Source organism: Schistocerca serialis, chromosome 5, assembly GCF_023864345.2.
Source record: "Schistocerca serialis cubense isolate TAMUIC-IGC-003099 chromosome 5, iqSchSeri2.2, whole genome shotgun sequence".
Taxonomy (NCBI): domain Eukaryota; kingdom Metazoa; phylum Arthropoda; class Insecta; order Orthoptera; family Acrididae; genus Schistocerca; species Schistocerca serialis.
The window spans coordinates 60,979,714-61,003,349 of record NC_064642.1 but is presented as its reverse complement, the minus strand read 5'-3'; the positions used below and the strand labels follow the sequence as shown (position 1 = coordinate 61,003,349).

The 23,636-nt window shown below is 44.7% G+C and overlaps 1 protein-coding gene across 1 annotated transcript in view; it reads left to right on the top strand.

The window, feature by feature from the left end:
* The window catches only part of LOC126480931 (uncharacterized), a 222,548-nt gene that overhangs the window by 98,604 nt on the left and 100,308 nt on the right, over positions 1–23,636 (top strand). Inside the window, exon 3 of the mRNA XM_050104344.1 lies at positions 15,114–15,316. Coding sequence (XP_049960301.1) covers positions 15,114–15,316 — 203 coding nt within the window. The remainder of the gene's footprint in view (positions 1–15,113; positions 15,317–23,636) is intronic.

The window sequence follows — 23,636 nt, the reverse complement described above, 5'->3', positions numbered from 1 at the left end:
TTAGATTAGACCAGATTAGATTAGTACTTGTTCCATAGATCATGAATACGACACTTCGTAATTATGTGGAACGTGTCAGGTTAATAAAAGGTGTCTATACAAGATATTACATTACACAAAATATTACATGACACTTAATATTTTTAATTTTTGTTTTTTGTTTTTGGTGGGGGCTGGGAGTAGAAGGAGTTGCCATTAAGAAATTCTTTTAATTTCCTTTTAAATGCTATATGGCTATCTGCCAGACTTTTGCTGCTATTAGGTAAGTGGCCAGAGACTTTAGTGGCAGCATTATTTACCCCCTTCTGAGCCAAAGTTAGATTTAACCTTGAGTAGTGAAGATCATCCTTTCTCCTAGTGTTGTAGCCATGTACACTGCTACTACTTTTGAATTCGTTCAGATTGTTAATAACAAATTTCATAAGTGAATATATATACATATGTCACAAGACTCGTGTTTCTCCCCCAGAATGTTTCCCACAGTTTGAATTCTACAAAGATATTCACAAAATAAAACATTTCCAATATTCGCATCTTCCTCGTTCACTCGCTCAGTCACTCCCGTGCTCTCACATAACAAAACAAAACTGCATATTCATTTTAAAAGGTTCCAGTACTACGTCAAATAAAAATTACAAATGTTATACAATTAAGGATTCTATGTAATTGATTTTACGAGCTAAACTTCACGTAATAGCTCCATACGATATTGAAAGTTAGTCTATTGGCATTACTAGATCAATTCTGAAATAGCTGAATGATTTTTCGTGATTTTCTTCGAACTATGACAAATAACGAAATGAAATTTGAATAGTAACATTTTAACAATAACAAAAAGCAATGTGTGATGTTTCAATAAAACTGGAGAGTAACTTACGTAGCTTATTTAGATTCATAGGGAGTTTAAAAATTCGTAGCATTCTACTGGCAGGCAGCATCTGATGCAGGTGCGTCAGCTGCGTTCGTACTACAGCAAAGAAACGAACGAATCTCCTGCAGCTACTGGACCAGAGGCCTCACTTTACTGCACCTATGATAACACGGAATAACTTGCTACATTACACACTGTATCGAGTAAGAAATGTCGTATGACTGCCAAGCCGCTTCTTTTTATGGCTATCCGTAAAAGCATTTTCGGAACCCAACGGGAACAAAATTTGCGAAAATTTAAGCTATTTGTTGCGATGAATTTCAATTTCCGCTCACTAGCGCTTGTGTTCGAACTCGAAGCGTGATTTTGGAGGAAGGCGCTTTCACAGCGATGACGATGCAGAAAACGATGTCTCACTGGTGGCATCTTTCTGCGAAGAGGGCATAGAAAAGTTGATTTCCCGTTATGACAAATATGTGGAAAATGGTGGCAACTATGTAGAAAAATGGTTTAAGAAATGCTCTTTCTTGCAGAAATAAATTTTGGCCTGAAAAATGTTTTTGTATGTCCTTTTCCAAAACGGTACTTACTTTCTGGAGATACCTCGTACATGCCAGACCGCCGGACATCACTATTAGCGCTCACGCTGTTGCTTTACTCAGAAAGCAAATAAACCAAATTATGTTTATGGAAGCACCGCGACGCCCCTACTGTGACATCCCGACGCCCCCGGGGGCCGCGACGCACAGTTCGAAAACCGCTGAGCTGAAAGAGAGTGACAGCGCGGAACGGACACGTCGACGTGAGACCACAACTGGGTGCCATCTCTGAGGACAGAGCCCCAGATTTCACGGCTTCTCTCCCCCGATTTGAGGAAAGGAGAAATGCACTTGGCTCATGAGGTATTCCGTTCCCCGTCCAGGTCGATTGGCGTAGGTCACGGCAGGACAGAGGCCGGGGAGCTGGCAGCCCGCGAGTTGGCATTCGGCCGCGGCGCGCGCTCCACTTCGCTCCCCCAAAGAACAGAAAAGCCGGGAGCGGCGGCAGCAGCCCGCCAGTGCGCGCCACGTACCACGTGATGTGCAACAAGGCTCTAGCGGCCAGGACGGCGTCCACGCACAGGGTAAGCGGCCGGCAGCTCCGTGGCGATTCCTGCACCGATACGTGATGGCTGACCCTTAGAGGCGGCCGCAGTGTGTGTTCATTCCGTGCGACCGCAGAGGCCAGACAAGTAGCCGACGGTAAAATTTCGGACGGTGCGGTTCCTACGTTCCATTGCCGTATTGCGCGAAGTAAGTTTACTGTGTTCGTCCCACCGATACAGGCGAGAGATTCTTACGGAGTACTGATGTGTTTCGCAGCGTAAGAAATGTGTGGTGAAGGTATAAAGTGCATCTTATCGGCAGTGTTGCAACAATGAACACCTCACCCAGCCAGCTGCCAGGATGGTCTGGAAAGTTCTCGGCCTGCTAGTGAAAGTAAGAACTTAAAAACTGGGTTGTTTTGGAAATCAGCCTTATGCAATCACAATTAGTTTATTTTTACATTTCCCCAGACATGTTTTGACACCAATATGTCATCTTCTGAGGGTTAAATTTTTATTTTCTGTAAAGTACAATATTACATTTGTAATAATTTAACTACTGTAGGCTTAAGAAATACAATATTTGCAGTTTGCATCGTTTTGTTTGGACACTCACCTTCAAATTACATCGCTAATTGAACTGTATTATTATACATCCTTTTTAGTGCCCGTTTTCGTCGTTTTTTTGACAGCATGTCATCTGCAAACTAGCCATGAAGAAAATTATTGCCTATTTGTGGAGAGTTGTTTCGAGGTTAGAGGTTATGTACGTTTCTGTACTTGCATTTTCCGTTCTGTTTCGTGTCCCTGGTTCGTGTCTCAATCAGCTACAATTTAGTGCTTTGCTTTCACTAAGTTCTTTATAAATTTCCGCTCACTACTTCACCTCACAAGCACTTATACAGAATGTGGCGAAATGTGATCTGAGCAGACACTTCTGGCAATACACTTAGCGAGATGTGCCATGTTATTGTCGTTGCTCACTTGTTCATCTTTCGTCTTGTGTGTGTTATGGCGCTGATTTTGAATGTGTGTGTGTGTGTGTGTGTGTGTGTGTGTGTGTGTGTATGTTGTGTGTGTGTGTGTGTGTGTGTGTGTGTGACAGAGAGAGGGGGGGGGGGGAGGCAGAGAGAGATGGAAAGAGGGGGGGGGGGGAGAGAACCAAAAAAACAGAAGTTTTTTTTCCTGTTATGCTTTTTGTAGGGAGTCACCTTTTTATAGTTCATTGAGTGTTCCAAACAGTGTTTTGTTGCACAGTGCTGTATTTTCATTCAGGACTCACTTTCCCTGTATTATTGCTTTTTGTATGTGGTAGTTCTCCTCTATTTTGCGTTTTTGATAGAGATTGTTGCTTCTCTGAGGATCTTAAGATCAGTCTCCATGTTTTTTGGGCGGTGGTTTACTTGTATTAGATGGTTTGCAAAAGTGGAATATGAACTATCACTTCTTAGGGCTCTGAAGCGTTCGGAGTACCTCGTTTTGAAATTTCTACATGTTTGGCCTATGTAGACCGACTGGCATGAACTGCAGGTTAACTGATATATTCCATCTTTGGAGAATTTGTCTGCAGAGGTATTCTTAGATCTTAGATTCTTCTGTACTGTGTTATTTGTGCGGAATGGTATTTGTAGCCCTTGTTTCTTCAGTATGTTTCCCATTCTGCATACGTTTTTGTTGCTGTATGTTAGTGTGTGCCATGCTGTACTCTATGTAGGGTGTTCCTGGTATCCTGTGTTGTAAAATGAGTAAGAACTTATTCTGCTCAGATGGTAGAGCACTTGCCCGCGAAAGGCAAAGGTCCCGAGTTCGAGTCTCGGTCGGGCACACAGTTTTAATCTGCCAAGAAGTTTCATATCAGCGCACACTCCGCTGCAGAGTGAAAATCTCATTCTGGAAACATCCCCCAGGCTGTGGCTAAGCCATGTCTCCGCAGTATCCCTTCTTTCAGGAGTGCTAGTTCTGCAGGTTCGCAGGAGAGCTTCTGTAAAGTTTGGAAGGTAGGAGACGAGATACTGGCAGAAGTAAAGCTGTGAGGACCGGGCGTGAGTCGTGTTTCGGTAGCTCAGATGGTAGATCACTTGCCCGCGAAAGGCAAAGGTCCCGAGTTCGAGTCTCGGTCGGACACACAGTTTTAATCTGCCAGGAAGTTTCATATCAGCGCACACTCTGCTGCAGAGTGAAAATCTCATTCTGGAAGGCAGAAGGGATTGATAACATTTCATCACAATTTCTACAATCATTGGCGGAAGTGACAACAAAACGACTGTTCACCTTGGTGTGTAGAATATATTAATCTGACTTTCGGAAAAATATGATCCACACAATTCGAAGAGTGCAAGAGCTGACAAGTGCGAGAATTTTCGCACAGTCAGCTTAATAGCTCATGCATCCAACTTGATGTCAACAATAATATACAGAAGAATGGAAAAGAAAATTGAGGATGTGCTAGACGACGGTCAGTTTGGCTTTAGAAAAGGTAAAGGCACCCGAGAGGCAATTCTGGCGTTGCGGCTGATAATGAAAGGAAGACTAAAGAAAAATCAAGACTAGTTCATAGGATTTGTCGATCTGGAAAAACTTTCGACAATGTAAAATTGTGCAAGATGTTCGAAATTCTGTGAAAAATAGGGTAAGCTATAGGGAGAGACGGATAATATACAATACGTACAAGAGTCAAGAGGGAATAATAAAAGCGGACGAACAAGAACGAAGGGCTCGGATTAAAAAAGGTGTAAGACAGGGATGCATTCTTTCCCCGTACTGTTCAATCTGTACATCAAAGAAGCAATGATGGAAATAAAAGAAAGGTTCAGGAATGGAATTAAAATTCAAGGTGAAAGAATATCAATGATACGATTCGCTGATGACATTGCTGTCCTGAGTGAAAGTGAAGAAGAATTACAAATGGTTCAAATGGCTCTGAGCACTATGGGACTTAACATCTGAGGTCATCAGTCCTCTAGAACTTAGAACTACTTAAACCTAACTAATCTAAGGACATCACACACATCCATGCCCGAGGCAGGATTCGAACCTGCGACCGTAGCGGCCACGCTGTTCCAGACTGAAGCGCCTAGAACCGCTCTGCCACAGGGGCCGGCTGATGAATTACATGATCTGCTGAATGGAATTGACAGTCTAATGAGTACAGAATATCAACTGAGAGTAAATCGAAGAAAGACGAAAGTAATGAGAAGTAACAGAAATGAGAATAGCGAGGAACTTAACATTAGGACTGATGGCCATGAAGTAGATGAAATTAAGGGATTCTACTACCTAGCAGTAAAATAACCAAGGATGGACAGCAAGGAGGCCTTAATTTGAGGAAGAAATTTCTGAGAATGTACGTTTGGAGAACAGCACAGTATGGTAGTGAAACATGGACTGTGGGAAAACCGGAGCAGAAGAGAATCGAAGCATTTGAGATGTGGTGCTACAGGCGAATGTTGAAAATTAGGTGTACTGGTAAGGTAAGGAACGAGGAGATTCTGCGCAGAATCGGAGAGGAAATAAATTTGTGGATAACACTGACAAGAAGAAGAGACAGGATGATATGGCATCTGTTAAGACAACATGGAATGGCTATTAGAGGGAGCTGTAGAGGACAAAAACTGTAGAGGAAGACAGAGATTGGAATACATCCAGCAGATAATCGAGGACGTAGGTTACAACTGCTAGTCTGAGATGGGCGGTGTATAAAAGACCGCCATTTTCTGCGTCAGAATGTTACAATGGATGAGTCATACTACACAGAAATCAAACAACAATCGAAACAGTGGACAGGAGTCGGCTTTTCAGTTCCTAAGAAAGCGAAGTTGATATCAGCGGGTCATGGCGGAGGTGTCCTGGTATGCAAAAGAAATTTTGCTATTTGACTATCTTCAAAAAAGTAAAACAACTGGACCACGGTATTCAAACTTTCTATCGGATATGGGTTTAAATATTCGACAAAAATTGATATGTAGAAGAAGAAGAAGAAGAAGAAGAAGAAGAAGAAGAAGCAAATTCGTTTGTGGAGTTGCTCGCAAAATTTTTCTTGGCAGAGGGAGAATTAAGGGATTGGCGCTACGAAGTTTTGGCACACTCTCTCTGTTCCCCAGGTTCGTGTTCCCCGACTCCCATCTCTCCCCAAAACAAAGTCTTCCTTGCTGGTCAGCACGACTCACGCCCGGTCCTCACAGCTTTACTTCTGCCAGTATCTCGTCTCCTACCTTCCAAACTTTACAGAAGCTCTCCTGCGAACCTGCAGAACTAGCACTCCTGAAAGAAAGGATACTGCGGAGACATGGCTTAGCCACAGCCTGGGGGATGTTTCCAGAATGAGATTTTCACTCTGCAGCGGAGTGTGAGCTGATATGAAACTTCCTGGCAGATTAAAAGTGTTTGCCCGACCGAGACTCGAACTTGCCTCTCGCGGGAAAGTGCTCATATCAGCGAACACTCCGCTGCAGAGTGAAAATCTCATTCTGGAAACATCCCTCAGGCTGTGGCTAAGCCATGTCTCCGCAGTATCCTTTCTTTCAGGAGTGCTAGTTCTGCAGGTTCGCAGGAGAGCTTCTGTAAAGTTTGGAAGGTAGGAGACGAGATACTGGCAGAAGTAAAGCTGTGAGGACCGGGCGTGAGTCGTGCTTCGGTAGCTCAGATGGTAGAGCACTTGCCCGCGAAAGGCAAAGATCCCGAGTTCGAGTCTCTGTCGGGCACACAGTTTTAATCTGCCAGGAAGTTTCCCTTCTGCCTTATTTGACCTTAAGTCCTCCAAAGCTTTCCTAAATTCTGATTCTAATACTGGATCCCCTATCAGTTGCAAATCGACTCCTGTTTCTTCTTCTGTCACGTCAGACAAATCTTCCCAGAGGCCTCCAGTGCACTCTTTACACTTATCCGCTGTCTCCTCTGGGTTTAACACTGGAATTCCCGTTACACTGTCCGCAGCTCGTGGTCGTGCGGTAGCGTTCTCGCTTCCCGCGCCCGGGTTCCCGGGTTCGATTCCCGGCGGGGTCAGGGATTTTCTCTGCCTCGTGATGACTGGGTGTTGTGTGATGTCCTTAGGTTAGTTAGGTTTAAGTAGTTCTAAGTTCTTGGGGACTGATGACCATAGATGTTAAGTCCCATAGTGCTCAGAGCCATTTGAACCATTTGAACCCGTTACACAGTTAATGCTACCACGCCGGATTGTAATGTCACCGAAAGTCGTTTTGACTTTCATATACGCTCATTCAGTCCTTCGAACGATCATTTCTTTTTCTATTTCTTCGGATTTTTCGTGCAGCTATTCATCTTAGCTTCCCTGCACTTCCTATTTATTACAAATAACCTAACGTGGAACGATCACATAGATAATATTGTGGGTAGAGTAAACCAAAGACTGCGATTCATTGCAGAACACTTACAGGGTGCAACAGGTCTGCTAATAAAACTGTTTACACCACGCTTGTTCGGCCTATTCTGGAGTACTGCTGTGCGGTGTGGGATCCGCATCAGATGAGACCGACGGATGACATCTAAAAAGTTCAAAGAAGGGCAGCTCGTTTTGTATTGTCGCGAAAAAGGGGGATAGTGTCACAGACGTGATACCTGAACTGAAGTGGCACTCATTAAAACAAAGGCGTTTTTCGTTGCGACGGGATCTTCTCATGAAATTTCAGTCACCAGTTTTCTCCTCCGATTGCGAAAACATTCTGTTTGCACCCACCTACACAGGGAGAAATGATCATCACGATAAAATATGAGAAATCAGGGCTTGCACGGAAAAAATTAAATGCTTGTTTTTCCAGCGCGCCGTTCGAGAGTGGAACGGTAGAGAGACAGCTTGAAGGTGGTTCATTGAACCCTCTGCCAGGCACTTAATTGTGAATAGCCGAATAATCACGTAGATGTAGAGTTCATTCCTCAGCGACTTCTATTTCTGTATTCCTGAATTTCCCTGAACATTTTTGTACTTCCTTCTTTCATCGATCAAAGGAAGTATTTCCTCTTTCACCCGTGTTTTCTTCGCAGTTGCCTTCTTTGTACCATGTTTTTGCTTCCAACTTCTGTAACCATTTTTAGATATGTCCATTCTTCTTCAACTGTACTGCCTACTAAGCTATTCATTATTGCTGTACCTATAGCCTTCGGGAACTTCAAGCGTGCCTCGTCATCCCTTAATTCTTCCGCATTTCCCTTCTTTGCGTATTGATTCTTCTTGACTAATCTCTTGAACTTCAGCCTACTCTTTCCTGATTTCGGAATCTCTGTCTGACCATGATATAATATAACTAAAATCTTCCCGTATCATCCGCTCTTTTCCAAGTATGCCGCCTCTTCTTGTGATTTTTGAACAGAGTATTCGCTATTACCAGCTGCAATTTATTACAGAACTCATTTAGTCTTTCCCCACTCGCATTCTTTGTCCTCAGCCCATAACCTCCTGTAACATTTTCTTCTATTTCCTCACCTACAACTGCATTCCATTCCCTCAAGACTGTTAGATTTTCTTCTTCCTTTTTGTATTGTATTACCCTTTCAATATCCTCACATACTTTCTCTATCTCTTCATCTTCAGCTTGCGACGTCGGCATGTATACCTGAACTATCGTTGTCGGTGTTGGTTTGCTGTGGATTCTGATAAGAACAACCATATCACTAAACTTTCACTGTAACACACTCTTTGCCCTACCTTTCTATTCATAACCAATCCTACTCCCGTTATATCATTTTCTGCTGATGCTGTTGATATTACCCTATACTCATCTGACCAGAAATCTTTGACTTAGTTCCACTTCACTTCACTGACCCTTACTGTATCTAGGGTGAGTCTTTGCATTTCCGTTTTCAGATTTTCTAGCTTCCCAACCACATTCAAGCTTCTGACAGTCCACGCCCTGACTCGTAGAACGTTATCCTTTCGTTGATTATTCAGTCTTTTTGTCATGATCACCTCCCCCTTGGCAGTCCCCTGCCGGAGATACGAATGGGGGACTATGCCGGAATAATTTGCTAATGGAGAGATTATCATGACAATTACAGGCCACATATCCTGTGGATAAACGTTACGTGTCTTTAATGCAATGGTTTCCGTTGCCTTCTGCATCCTCATGCGGTTGATCATTGTTGATTCTTCAGCCTTTTGGGGGCGGTATCTCATCCCAAGGACAAGAGAGTGCCCTGAACCTTTGTCCGCTCCTCCGACCTGTTTGACAAGGCATTTGGCAGAATGAGGTTGACTTCTTATGCTGGAAGTCTTCTGCCGCCGATTCTGATTATTAACCAAAGTGTAAGCGGTGGGCGGTTTCGAACCTGGGACCGAGGAAGTTTTGATTAGTAACCAAAGACTCTACCCCTAGACCACCAATTTATGGTGGTTGCACTTTTCGCATGTTTCTTCTCTGTATCGACTTGGACACCTCCAAGGCCGCATTTAAATTGGGCAACCCATTTCTTCATGATCTACATTGAAGGAGAACCCGTTTCTTCATTATCTAAATTGAAGGAGAAGTCACCTTATTCACATATAAACCTCGATGAATTTCGGTTGGCGTCAAACTGCACGGTACTCGATTCTCTCCATTTCAGCGAGTTCACGTTTCGCACCATATTCAGACAGCTACCTGCAGCCAACTACTGGACAGAATGACTTGCACAGAGTTTGTTTACAGTTCGTCCAAACTCCGGGAACAACCACATACCTACTGCTGCGTTCTATAGTCGTCGGGACTATTTCAGATCATCCTCGTATATTTACTTCTCAAATTTTCCCAACGCTGATACCAGCCTCCACTCAATGTAATTTGTCCTAAGTTAATGTAGCTGTTAAGATTTAATACGTTTCTCCTCTTTTCTAACCACAGCTCATTGTCAGGAGAGCACCGAGATTGGTTTAAAGCAATGTCAGGGTGAGCGTCATCTAAATCTCGAGACGCCAGTGTTGTGACAGTCTTTTGGCCCTTGCAGACGTTTCACTCTTGATACTCGTCGGGCGTTGTCGGCTGGGAGGTCCGCAGTGGTAGCTTCAGCCGCCTGCTATAATCGGAAGGCGTCTTCTTCCTGTGCTCACGATGGCCCTCTTCCTAAGGTGGACGGGAGTTAACTGTTAGTGTATCTGTTAAGTGCAGCTGACTCCAGCAGAACTGTGTACATTGTGGTCTTGTATGATGATGATGAATGACAGAAGGAAGAGAGCGCAACCCGATGGCAGCACTTAGTTTTTGTCGTTGTTGTTGTTGTTGTCGTCGTTGTCTTCACTGCGACGATTGGTTTGATGCGGCTCTCGATGCTGCCCTGTCCTGTGCTAGACTCTTCATCTCCGAATAACTACTGCAACCCCCATCCATCTGAACCTCCTTAATGTACTCTTCTCTAGGTCTCTCTCTGCAATTTTACCCCCCTCACTCCCCTGCAGTACTTAACTGGTGATCCCTTGACGTCTCAGAACGTGTCGTATCAACAGATACGTGCTTTTAGTCAAATTATGCCACAAATTTCTTTTCTCCGCAGTTCTGTTCAGTACGACCTCATTAGTTACATCGCCTGATTTAATTTGACTACATTCTGCATACCCCTATTTTGCTTTTGTTAATGCTCATCTTTTATCGTTCTTTCAAGACACTGTCCATTCCGTTCACCTGCACGTCCACATCCTTTGTTGCTTCTGACAGAATTTCAGTGTCATCAGCAAACTTCAAAGTTTTCACTTCTTCTCCATGAGCTTTAATTCCCCCACCAAACTTTTCTCTGCGTTCCTTTGCTGCTTGCTCAGTGTACAAATTGAATAACATCGGGGAGATGCTACAGCCCTGTCTCACTCCCTTGTCAATCATTGCTTCCCTCTCATGCTCTTCGACTCTTATAACTGTCGTCTGGTTTCTATACAAGCTGTATACATTACCTTGCGCTTCCTGCATACTGTACCTGCTACCTTCAGGATTTCAAAGAGTATATTCCAGTCAACATTGCCCAAAAGCTTTCTCTAAGTATACAAAAGCTATAAACGCAGGTTTGCCTTTCTTCAACCTATCTTCTAAGATAAGTCATAATGTCAGTACTGCCTCTCATGTTCCACCATTTTTTTCGGACCCCAACTGATCTTCCATGAGGTAGGCTTCTACCAGTTTTTCTATTCTCCTGTAAATAACTCGTTTTAATATTTTGCAACCATAATTATTACATTTTTCTTGAACCTTGGGGGAAATTTTCCCTGCTCATATACACTGCAGCACTAAGTTGGAATAGTGTAGTCGTAGCTGGCTCTCCCAGGGATATCAGTAGTACAGAGGGAATATTGTCTACTCCAAACGGCGTAGCTTACGCCTCTCGATTAGCTCCTACGGGGCCGCCAAGTTTTACAATCTCATCCGACTGAAGGACCACTGCCAACAGCCTCGCATGCCCTCTCACCGTGAAACTCTGTGGAAATGACCACGATGGCTAAGGCGGTAGTCAGCAGACTGGACTTGCATTCAAAAGGGCGATGGTTCAAATCCCCGCCCAGCCATCCCGATTTAGGTTTTCCGTGGTTTCCTTTAATCGCTTGAGGCAAGCGCCGGAGTGGTTACTTCCAAAAGTCACGGCCGGTTTCCCTTCTCATTTTTCCGCTAATTCGAACTTGTGAGCCGTCTTTAATGTCCTAGTCGTCGACGGAATGTTAAACCCTCATCTTTCTCACACGCTACTGAGAGGTTCGAAATTAGTGTAGGACATTGTCGCAAAGTCTCTGACCCAATACCTTTCAGCCCCTTGGTGGCCCAATAGTGGAGGTGAAATTTTCCTGCACCATCAGGATTCGAACCGGCTACCTCAGGGGCGCGCGAAACGTGCCAGGTCGCTGACGCTGATAGAAGGGTGTAAATTACTGTCTACTGCAAGGTTAAGTATCTATTTCTGTACACTGTAGCGTTCCCACAGACTGACGATGCAAGAATCCGTCACAGCCAGTATTTGGGCTGCAAAGAGACAAGAGGTAGTGGCAACCTTATAGTTGCTGATCAGCTGATCTCAGCTCTAGTGTTCTGGATTTTATTCCGAACCTGTCCATTTTGTCTCCCAACGTGAGGGCACGTGGAACTGACGATGGCGATCCGTCCGCTAGAAGAGGTCATTAACCTCGGCGGCCCCCTGATGCTATTCGAGAGGAGTAGGGTAGAAGCCATCATCAGCTTTCACCCTGCACCTTCCCTCTATGCGTGACAGCACAAACACACCGCCAGATTGTACAAGTGTTATCACAGTCATCCACACGAGACAGATTTAGTGTTGACACTCCACAACAGATCCAAGGTAGGTAACGGAAAACCACCTCCTCTAGAACGTTTCCCAGAACAGAGGCTGGGTGAAGACATGCGAACTTACGTTTGCTTTCCACACTACTTCTATATCTTTCCTTCGTTTAGTTAGTCACGTAATATTTTCTGAATGACTGCCAGACGATAAGCTGATGTTGGAGTGCCATAACAAGGAAACTCACTAATAATATGCTAACAGAATAAAATGATTGCCTGTTTATTTAGTAGTAAAGATTAGTGAAAATTTAATTTTAATTTGCAACCAGGGTCTCTATATCACCAGGTTTCCTCCATTTCATAAGTGAGTTCAAATTAGTGCCAGAATGGTTGCTTAAAAGAAGCCAAAGCTGATTTACATTCCATTTCTAATCCAACTGCTCCTTTGCTGTCTCCAGTAGCCTCACCGTCAGCAACGAGTTACACTTATCTTTTACTCCGTAGTTTTTAGGCTGTTTTACACGTTAACATAGCAGAATACGTTGTGTTTCCAACAATACTGCTCCATTCTTATATTCACATATATGATTGTTGCTGTCTTTTAGCTTCCACATAAAACGGCAATTTTGCCTCGAAGTAAAGAGTAGGACTGCCCACCTCAATTACTATCTTTAAGATTTGGCATCCAATAACGTTGCCTAAAGCTGCCTAATAGGGAAAGACCGTGCAGCGTCTCGCTTTTTCTTTCCTTTCATCCTTTTCGCCGTGATTGTCCAGTGCTTCCACATTCAGCCACCGCTGGCCTCATGAGACTAAGTGGACTTCATTTCATATTAAATCGTCCAATCTGGGACTGTAGAGTCACGGGTGCGGAAGAGAATGCAAATCAGAATGAAGGTAATAGTCTGAACGATTGGTGGCGTGTGTAATAGGCAAACAGCCACCTTGAGTCTCCCAGAATGGTTCCTTCAAGGATACCATGCATGACCTATTCCGTTACATACCCATACACAAATAAAAGCTAGATCTCAGCCGACCGGATCTTATTATTATTCAGTATAAGGGTAAAAAATGATGAAATGATGGATGTGGTGGTGGCGATGATGTGAAGAGGAAGAAGGACAAGGCGGACGAGGAAGAGGAGCAAGAAAAATGTGTCTGTACCTTTCTTTACTCTGTTGTTATTGTTGGTGTTGTGGTCTTAAGTCCTAAGACTGGTTTGATGCAGCTCTCCATGCTACTCTATCCTGTGCAAGCTTCTTTATCTCCCAGTACCTACTGCGACCTACATCCTTCTGAATCTGTTTAGTGTATTCATCTCTTGGTCTCCCTCTACGATTTTTACCCTCCACGCTGCCCTCCAATACTAAATTGGTGATCCCTTGATGTCCTACCAACCGATCCCTTCTTCTAGTCAAGTTGTGCCACAAATTCCTCTTCTCCCCAATTCTGTTCAATACTTCCTCATTAGTTATGTGATCTACAAATCTAATCTTCAGCATTCTTCTGTAGCACCACATTTCGAAAGCTTCTATTCTCTTCTTGTCCAAACTAGTTATCGTCCAAGTTTCACTTCCATACATGGCTACACTCCATACAAATACTTTCAGAAACGACTTCCTGACACATAAATCTGTACTCGATGTTAACAAATTTCTCTTCTTCAGAAACGCTTTCCTTGCCATTGCAAGTCTACATTTTATATCCTCTCTACTTCGACCATCATCAGTTATTTTGCTCCACAAATAGCAAAACTCCTTTACTGCTTTAAGGTCTCATTTCCTAATCTAATTCCCTGAGCGTCACCCGACTTAATTCGACTACATTCCGATATCCTCGTGTTGCTTTTGTTGATGTTCATCTTATACCCTCCTTTCAAGACCATGTCCATTCCGTTCAACTGGTCTTCCAAATCCTTTGCTGTCTCTGACAGAATTACAATATCATCGGCGAACCTCAAAGTTTTTATTTCTTCTCCGTGGATTTTAATACCTACTCCGAATTTGTCTTTTGTTTCCTTTACTGCTTGCTCAATATATAGATTGAATAACACCGCCGGGAGAGGCTACGACCCTGTCTCACTCATTTCCCAATCACTGCTTCCCTTTCATGCCCCTTGAGTCTTATAGCTGCCATCTGGCTTCTGTACAAATTGTAAATAGCCTTTCGCTCCCTGTATTTTACCCCTGCCACCTTCAGAATTTGAAAGAGAGTATTCCAGTCAACATTGTCAAAAGCCTTCTCTAAGTCTACAAATGCTAGAAACGTAGGTTTGACTTTCTTTAGTCTATCTTCTAAGATAAGTCGTAGGGTCAGTATTGCCTCACGTGTTCCAATATTTCTACGGAATCCAAACTGATCTTTCCCGAGGTCGGCTTCTACCAGTTTTTCCATTCGTCTGTAAAGAATTCGTGTTAGTATTTTGCAGCTGTGATTTATTAAACTGATAGTTCGGTAATTTTCACGTCTGTCAACACTTGCTTTCTTTGGTATCGGAAGTATTATATTCTTCTTGAAGTCAGAGTATTTCGCCTGTCTCATACAACTCGCTCACCAGATGGTAAGAGTTTTGTCAGGACTGGCTCTGCCAAGGCTGTCAGTAGTTCTAATGGAATGTTGTCTACTCCCGGGCCCTTTTTTCGACTCAGGTGTTTACTCTAACGGTTCTAAATTCAGAACTTGCAAAATTTCAGCAAGGAGCTGTGTTTTTAGGAGAGGTTTATGTAGATTATTGGGTCGGATGATATGTTCTCGTTAGAGACGGTCATGCTAAAACATCTCTTACGATCGATTTATGTAACTGAGTCCAATTTAGGAAATGGCTGTAAGTTATTACATGCTTCAGACGTACCTGGGTTGCGCAATGGCGGGCTAGCCTAGTGTGCTCCCTCAGTGCTGTAGTCTGTGTGCAGTGGGCGTGTATGCTCCTAATGTACTTTTTGTGACGGCGTTTCCCTTGCAGCACGCGGACGACCACCCGCGGCCGGAGTTCCGTGCTCGTAGCACGTCGGTGCACGCGCCGCCCACGCAGCAGCAGCAGCAGCAGCAGCAGCTACACCAGCGCCGCCAGGACGCACTCGGCCAGCCCCCGCAGCTGATGCGCTTCGGCTCCGAGCCCGACCTGCGCATGCGAGACGGCCAGCCCTCCAGGAACAGGCTCAACAAGTAAGTCGGCCACTACCAGAGCCTTCTTGTCCAGCAGTACTTTTTCCGGTCTACGCACAATCGATTACTTGCAACTTATCGCATTGTCATTCATATTTCTAGTTTCGTGACTCTGGTGCATCCTTAGACGAAACTGTTAGATTTTCAGACTTTAAGTTTGTAATATTTACGTTATACAGGGTGTTACAAAAAGGTACGGCCAAACTTTCATGAAACATTCCTCACACACAAAGAAAGAAAATATGTTATGTGGACTTGTGTCCGCAAACGCTTACTTTTCATGTTAGAGCTCATTTTATTACTTCTCTTCAAATCACATTAATCATGGAATGGAAACACACAGCAACAGAACGTAACAGGGTGACTTCAAACACTTTGTTACTGGAAATGTTCAAAATGTCCTCCGTTAGCGAGGATACATGCATCCTCCCTCCGTCGCATGGAATCCCTGATGCGCTAATCCAGCCCTGGAGAATGGCGTATTGTATCACAGCCGTCGAGAAGTGTACCCGTGGAGGCCAATCAACTGCTGATAGTGTCTGCACACGCTGTACATGGCACGGAAACGACTGGTTCTCCCGTAGCACTCTCCATACAGTGACGTGGTCAACGTTACCTTGTACAGCAGCAACTTCTCTGACGCTGACATTAGGGTTATCGTCAACTGCACGAAGAATTGCCTCGTCCATTGCAGATGTCCTCGTTAACGCTGACATTAGGGTTATCGTCAACTGCACGAAGAATTGCCTCGTCCATTGCAGGTGTCCTCGTCGTTCTAGGTTTTCCCCAGTCGCTAGTCATAGGCTGGAATGTTCCGTGCTCCCTAAGACGCCGATCAATTGCTTCGAACGTCTTCCTGTCGGGACACCTTCGTTCTGGAAATCTGTCTCGATACAAACGTACCGCGCCACGGCTATTGCCCCGTGCTAATCCGTACATCACATGGGCATCTGCCAACTCCGCATTTGTAAACATTGCACTGACTGCAAAACTACGTTCGTGATGAACACTAACCTGTTGATGCTACGTACTGATGTGCTTGATGCTAGTACTGTAGAGCAATGAGTCGCATGTCAACACAAGCACCGAAGTCAACATTACTTTCCTTCAATTGGACCATCTGGCGGTGAATCGAGGAAGTACAGTACATACTGACGAAACTAAAATGAGCTCTAACATGGAAATTAAGCGTTTCCGAACACATGTCCACATAACATCTTTTCTTTATTTGTGTGTGAGGAGTGTTTCCTGAAAGTTTGGCAGTACATTTTTGTAACACTCTGTATATCCATAGTAGTACAATGTTGCAGCAGCTTTTATACAGGTTGAAAAGTATTTAAACCGACAAACTCTGGGAGGTTGTAGGGGACATCAAAACAAGTATTTTTCCCTAATGTCATTTTTTCCTATGAGCAGTATTTAAAAAGCGGTACAGGAAGATGTCCCTGGCGGCAAATTAATTAAACCAACAAACACTTTTCCATTTTTTTATGACCAAGAGACAACACATTAACACAACCCAATTACAATTACAGTAGATTTTCAAAAATTCCTCCATTGATAGGTAAACAAAGGTTACACCGTCGGATCACGTTCTGTCTGACACGGGCAAAAACCCCAGGAGTATCCTGAATTGTTCCTGCTGCTGCTACTATCTGGGCTACCAGATCCTCTTCTGATGCAACAGGAGTTGCAGAAATAGGGTTGCGCATCTGTCCCCACACAAAAAAGTCAAGAGGGGACATATCTGGGGATCGAGCAGGCCACGGTACAGGACCACCTCTACCAATCCACGTTGTAAGTGTAATGGACTAACAATTGCTCTCGAAAGACTGTTCTTACATTCGTCTGATTCGTCCCCATGTTACGTGCAATTGCACGAGTGCTGATTGAAGGAACCCGCTCCACATGCTGCATGACAGCTTCCTCATATTGCAGCGTTCTTACCGTGCGACGGCGTCCCTGTCCAGGTTATCTGCTAAATGACCCGGTCTCACGCAGACGTTGGTACACAGCAGCAAAGGTCGTATGATGCGGGATACGGCGATTAGGATATTGTTATTGATAAACACGCCGTGCAGCTCGTCCGTTGTGGTGCGCTACGCAGTACGCACCAACCGTATCAGTGTACTCACTCCAGGTGTACCGCTCTATTAGTAAACAGAGACAATGCACAACTACACTGGCGGACAGCAGTTGCCTACAACTGAAGAGCTTAATACGCACTCAAACAACTGAAGATCGTAATACGGTCTCTAACAACTGAAGAGCATAATACGGCCTCCACCGGTTTAAATAATCCTCATCGGAAAAAATGATATTAGGGAAAAATATTTGTTTTAATGTCCCCTACAACCTCCCAGAGTTTGTCGGTTTAAATACTTTTCACCCTGTATACCTACACAAGCAGCTACGTTTCTGACTTGTTGCTTATTGGCGCTCAGCTGGCTGTCTACGCACGACGTTCGTTTAGCAGTGGGTAAAAAAGGAGACCGTCGATTAAAGACCCCCCTTTCGGTAGGAGCAACAGCGAGTCAAGAAGTAACATCGGAGGCCACAGTGTGACAGCTACGTTTATACTCGTAGTTTTGGCCATTATTATGGCACCATTGCAGGAAAATGGATGTGTTTACCGTGTGTCAAAGTAATTCCGTCATTCACAACCAACTTTGCGGTATGAGGACTTTGATACGAACCTTCTAAAACCCCACATTTAAATCTTCTTTCCGCGTCACCAAAATAAGGAAATTAAATTGCTAAGGCAGCCAGGTACTTCAAAAACATGCAGCGTGAACTTCAGCGCACTCCGTGTTAAGACTTGGAAGATTAGAATGAGATGGGCGTGAAAAAAAAATGATGGTAATAATAACGCTTTCCTTGCTAGTTTTATTAATGCGTCAGTATGATTTATCAGTAACAGCTTTGTCTGTACCTGTTCCTTTGGTTTTGTGCATCTTTCATTAATATTTTTCTTTTGTGCTTTTGTAAGTTACGCATTTTTGTACGTCTTTTTTTAGTGTATTAGTCCCAAAAGTCCGCCCCGATAGCTGAGTGGTCAGCGTGGCGATCTGTCACTCTAAGGGGTCCGGGTTCCATTCCCCGCTGGGTCGGAGATTTTCTCCGCTCAAGGACTGGGTGTTGTGTTTTTCTCATTATCATTTCACCATCATCAGTGGAAGGCAACGGGAAACCACCCCTGGAATCACTTCCCCAGACGCTCATGCGGTGGACCTCTCTGACGAGCCTTCCCCCATGACAAGACTTGCCGTAAGGCAGAACACAAAGTAAGTCCCAAAAAATGTCAGCAAAGAGTATATTTAGGAGCAGAATATGAAATTTGGACGTGTTTTAATAGCAAGAAAGAAGCAAGACAATGTCAGGGCAAAAGAGCAAAGCGACCAGATCGACGAGAACATGAGAATCTCAGAGCATATTCTGAGCTCAAGCATACTGAGGTATATCGAACAGGATGACTTCCTCCGTGGCAACCGACACAGATTCCGGAAACATCGATCATGTGAAACCCAACTCGCACTCTTATCACATGACATACTGAAAGCCTTGGATGAAGGCAGACAGGTAGATCCAGTATTTCTCGATTTCCGAGTACCACATGTATGCTTATTATCAAAAGTACGGACGTGACTGCTATCAACCGATATTTGTGACTGAATTGAGGAATTCTTCGATAGGGAGGACGCAGCAAGTTATCTAGGATGGGAAGTCATCGAAAGATGTAAAAGTAGCGTCAGGCGTGCTCCAGGGAAGTGTGCTGTGACTATTGTTGTTCGTGATATATATTAGTGAACTTGTGCACAATAGAAAAAAATAACTCAAACGTTTCACAGATAATGCACTTATTTGTAATGAAGTACCGTCTGAGGTCAGATCTTGATAAGACTTCAAAGTGGTGCAAAGACTGGCAACATGCTTTAAATGACCACAAATGTAAAACTGTGAACTTCACAAAACATAAAACGTTGCATCCTATACCTGTAATATCAATGACTCACTGTTGGACTCTGTCAAATCTTACGAATACATGGGTGATAACACTTTGTATAGATATGAAATAGAATGATCACGTAGAGTCAATCGTGTATAAAGCAGATGGAAGACCTTAAAATGGCTCTGACCACTATGGGACTTAACATCTGAGGTTATCAGTTCCCTAGACCTTAGAACTACTTAAACCTAACTAACCTAAGGAGACCACACACATCCATGCCCGAGGCAGGATTCGAACCTGCGACCGTAGAATGGAAGACCTTAGTTTATTATTGGGATACTGGGGAAATGCAATCCGTCTACAAAATAGATTGCTCAAGTGTGTGCGGCCCGTAGCAGATAACACTAACATGGAATATCGGACGTATACAAAGAAGGCCAGCACGTATGGTCACAGCTTCGTTCGTCCCACGAGAGTGAGTCACAGAGGTGCTGAAGGAGCTGAGCTGGCACACGCCTGACGTAAACTATCCCGAGAAAGCCTACATGCAGAGTTTGAAGAACTAGCATTAAATTATGACTCTACGAGTATGCAACCCGCTACGTATCCGTCACATAAGAATCATGCGGATAAGATTCTATTAATTAATGCACGCACAGAGGCATTTAAACGATCGTTCTTCCTGCGCTTGATTAGTGAAGGGAACGGGAAAAAATTCTAATAACTGGTACAATTGAATCTACCCTCTGCCATGCGCTTCACAGTGGTCTGCAGAGTGTAGATGTAGATGCTGATGTACTGGAGGTACTGGAGACGGGGAAAATATCAAACAACAGATATGAAGTTTTGGCGTGATGCTAAGAGGTCAAGTGGCTGGCTCTGAGCACTATGGGACTTAACATCGGAGGTCATCTGTCCCCTAGAACTTAGAACTACTTAAACCTAACTAACCTAAGGACATCACACACATCCATGCCCGAGGCAGGATTCGAACCTGCGACCGTAGCGGTCGCGCGGTTCCAGACTGTAGCGCCTAGAACCGCTCGGCCACCCTGACCGGCTAAGAGGTCAAGTATCTAGTTGTAAATAAATGTCGTGTGACTAGGGCCTCCCGTCGGGTAGACCGTTCGCCGGGTGCAAGTCTTTCGCTTTGACGCCACTTCGGCGACTTGCGCGTTGATGGGGATGAAATGATGATGATTAGGACAACACAACACCCAGTCCCTGAGCGGAGAAAATCTCCGACCCAACCGGGAATCGTACCCCGGCCCTTAGGTTTGACCACTCAGCTACCGGGGGCGGACGTCTGTTGTAGTAGTATCAGCATCAGTAGTAGCAATATGAGAACAGGCTTCATAGAAGAGACTGCGGACTAACGAGTTTAGACGCCTTCTACACGGTGTTTGATTATTAGAGATACAAAAGCAAGCGACCTATAGAGGAAGCAAATAACCCTAGTAGACGTGAGTCTGGAAAACGTATTTGCTTAGTACGTGTATACCGTGCAGGAGGGTCTCCGAGACTACGAACAGGCAGGAGATATGCACTGACACCGTTCATGTGAAGGCAGGTTTCACCAAGTCTCCTTATCGATGCCCGCAGACGTTCAGAAATCCCAGGCGTGTTCCGAATGCATTGGAAACAGCGCACAGCGCGTTCCTGTAGTTTATTGGCGCAGTCAACAGGGTTGGAACTCACAGGGAGTTTCTAAACAGCCGCACACAAAGAAATCCAACAGGTTGAAGTCGGCAGATCGTGGAGGCCACGGTATTAGCAACCCTTGCCCAGGTAAAGTTGTAGAAGAGTTATCTACCAGCACTTTTGTATCTGGATTGATGGGAAAATCAAACGAGGGCGGTTTACCATTTTGTAATTTATACCTGACTTGCGGTACTTCAAAATAAATTTAGCCTCAGATGTGAACAGTGCCGTAACACTGGAATGACGGCTGCTGTGATAAGTCGTGTCGGGGAGGCCATTGCTTTCCGGTCTGATATTTATTAGCATTGCTTGCTTGTTTCACTATCCTGTACTCGCTCTTTCCTTGGTACCCATAACAAACAGCCCGTATAAATGTGTGAAGTGCTGAAAGAAACAAAGAGGTGTGCTCCTCCCATCTAACGTAATGCAGACACTGTGAGTGCCTTGACGTGTGTGTGTTATCGTAAATACCAACCTCCCAATGTGAACTGACATCCTAAATGTGCTACTGAGCTCAAAGCCACATCACTTACACGGAACTGAAAAGAATGCTTTGTGTGTGTGTGTGTGTGTGTGTGTGTGTGTGTGAAAACCGATATCATCCATAAACAAACAAATAAGCAAACCAGTAATTTCACTCTCAGTCAGTGCGAACTGTTCGGGAAAAAAAAGTTACTGTATTTTTAAAAAATCCAAACTGTGATGTCGACCTGTATAAGAATGTAAACTGAAACACACGAAAATTTCTGCACTGACATATGGCCCTTGTAAAATAAAGAAACTGACAGAACCTACATTGCGCAAAGGAAACGAAACAATCACGTATTATAAATCTCACGTGCAAAATGAAATACTGGAAGAAACAGCAACACAGCAAGACTCCGAAACAGCTAAAAAAATAGTGCTAAAACCCTAACTGCAGTTGGTCCAGGGAAATTGGGTTCATAATCCTGACACAGAATGCCAGTGAAACACATGACTCAACCTTTAAGTTCTGAAATTTCATTTAGGAAGGAACTTATTAAAAATTACAGACTGTAACATGAAAATTCATATACACTCCTGGAAATTGAAATAAGAACACCGTGAATTCATTGTCCCAGGAAGGGGAAACTTTATTGACACATTCCTGGGGTCAGATACATCACATGATCACACTGACAGAACCACAGACACATAGACACAGGCAACAGAGCATGCACAATGTCGGCACTAGTACAGTGTATATCCACCTTTCGCAGCAATGCAGGCTGCTATTCTCCCATGGAGACGATCGTAGAGATGCTGGATGTAGTCCTGTGGAACGGCTTGCCATGCCATTTCCACCTGGCGCCTCAGTTGGACCAGCGTTCGTGCTGGACGTGCAGACCGCGTGAGACGACGCTTCATCCAGTCCCAAACATGCTCAATGGGGGACAGATCCGGAGATCTTGCTGGCCAGGGTAGTTGACTTACACCTCCTAGAGCACGTTGGGTGGCACGGGATAGATGCGGACGTGCATTGTCCTGTTGGAACAGCAAGTTCCCTTGCCGGTCTAGGAATGGTAGAACGATGGGTTCGATGACGGTTTGGATGTACCGTGCACTATTCAGTGTCCCCTCGACGATCACCAGTGGTGTACGGCCAGTGTAGGAGATCGCTCCCCACACCATGATGCCGGGTGTTGGCCCTGTGTGCCTCGGTCGTATGCAGTCCTGATTGTGGCGCTCACCTGCACGGCGCCAAACACGCATACGACCATCATTGACACCAAGGCAGAAGCGACTCTCATCGCTGAAGACGACACGTCTCCATTCGTCCCTCCATTCACGCCTGTCGCGACACCACTGGAGGCGGGCTGCACGATGTTGGGGCGTGAGTGGAAGACGGCCTAACGGTGTGCGGGACCGTAGCCCAGCTTCATGGAGACGGTTGCGAATGGTCCTCGCCGATACCCCAGGAGCAACAGTGTGCCTAATTTGCTGGGAAGTGGCGGTGCGGTCCCCTACGGCACTGCGTAGGATCCTATGGTCTTGGCGTGCATCCGTGCGTCGCTGCGGTCCGGTCCCAGGTCGACGGGCACGTGCACCTTCCGCCGACCACTGGCGACAACATCGATGTACTGTGGAGACCTCACGCCCCACGTGTTGAGCAATTCGGCGGTACGTCCACCCGGCCTCCCGCATGCCCACTTTACGCTCTCGCTCAAAGTCCGTCAACTGCACATACGGTTCACGTCCACGCTGTCGCGGCATGTTACCAGTGTTAAAGACTGCGATGGAGCTCCGTATGCCACGGCAAACTGGCTGACACTGACGGCGGCAGTGCACAAATGCTGCGCAGTTAGGGCCATTCGACGGCCAACACCGCGGTTCCTGGTGTGTCCGCTGTGCCGTGCGTGTGATCATTGCTTGTACAGCCCTCTCGCAGTGTCCGGAGCAATTATGGTGGGTCTGACACACCGGTGTCAATGTGTTCTTTTTTCCATTTCCAGGAGTGTAATTTAATAAAGTCCATGGTACAGTAAATTAACTCAGAAGATGAATCAATAGAATAATTATCAAAAACTCGACTGTGACGAGAGTGAAGTGGACCAACAACACAATTCTCCAAAAATAAAAATAAATTTTTTGCCTCATCAAATAATACCTTGTTCTCCACTTCAAAACCTTTTTTACGTCCGTATGCTA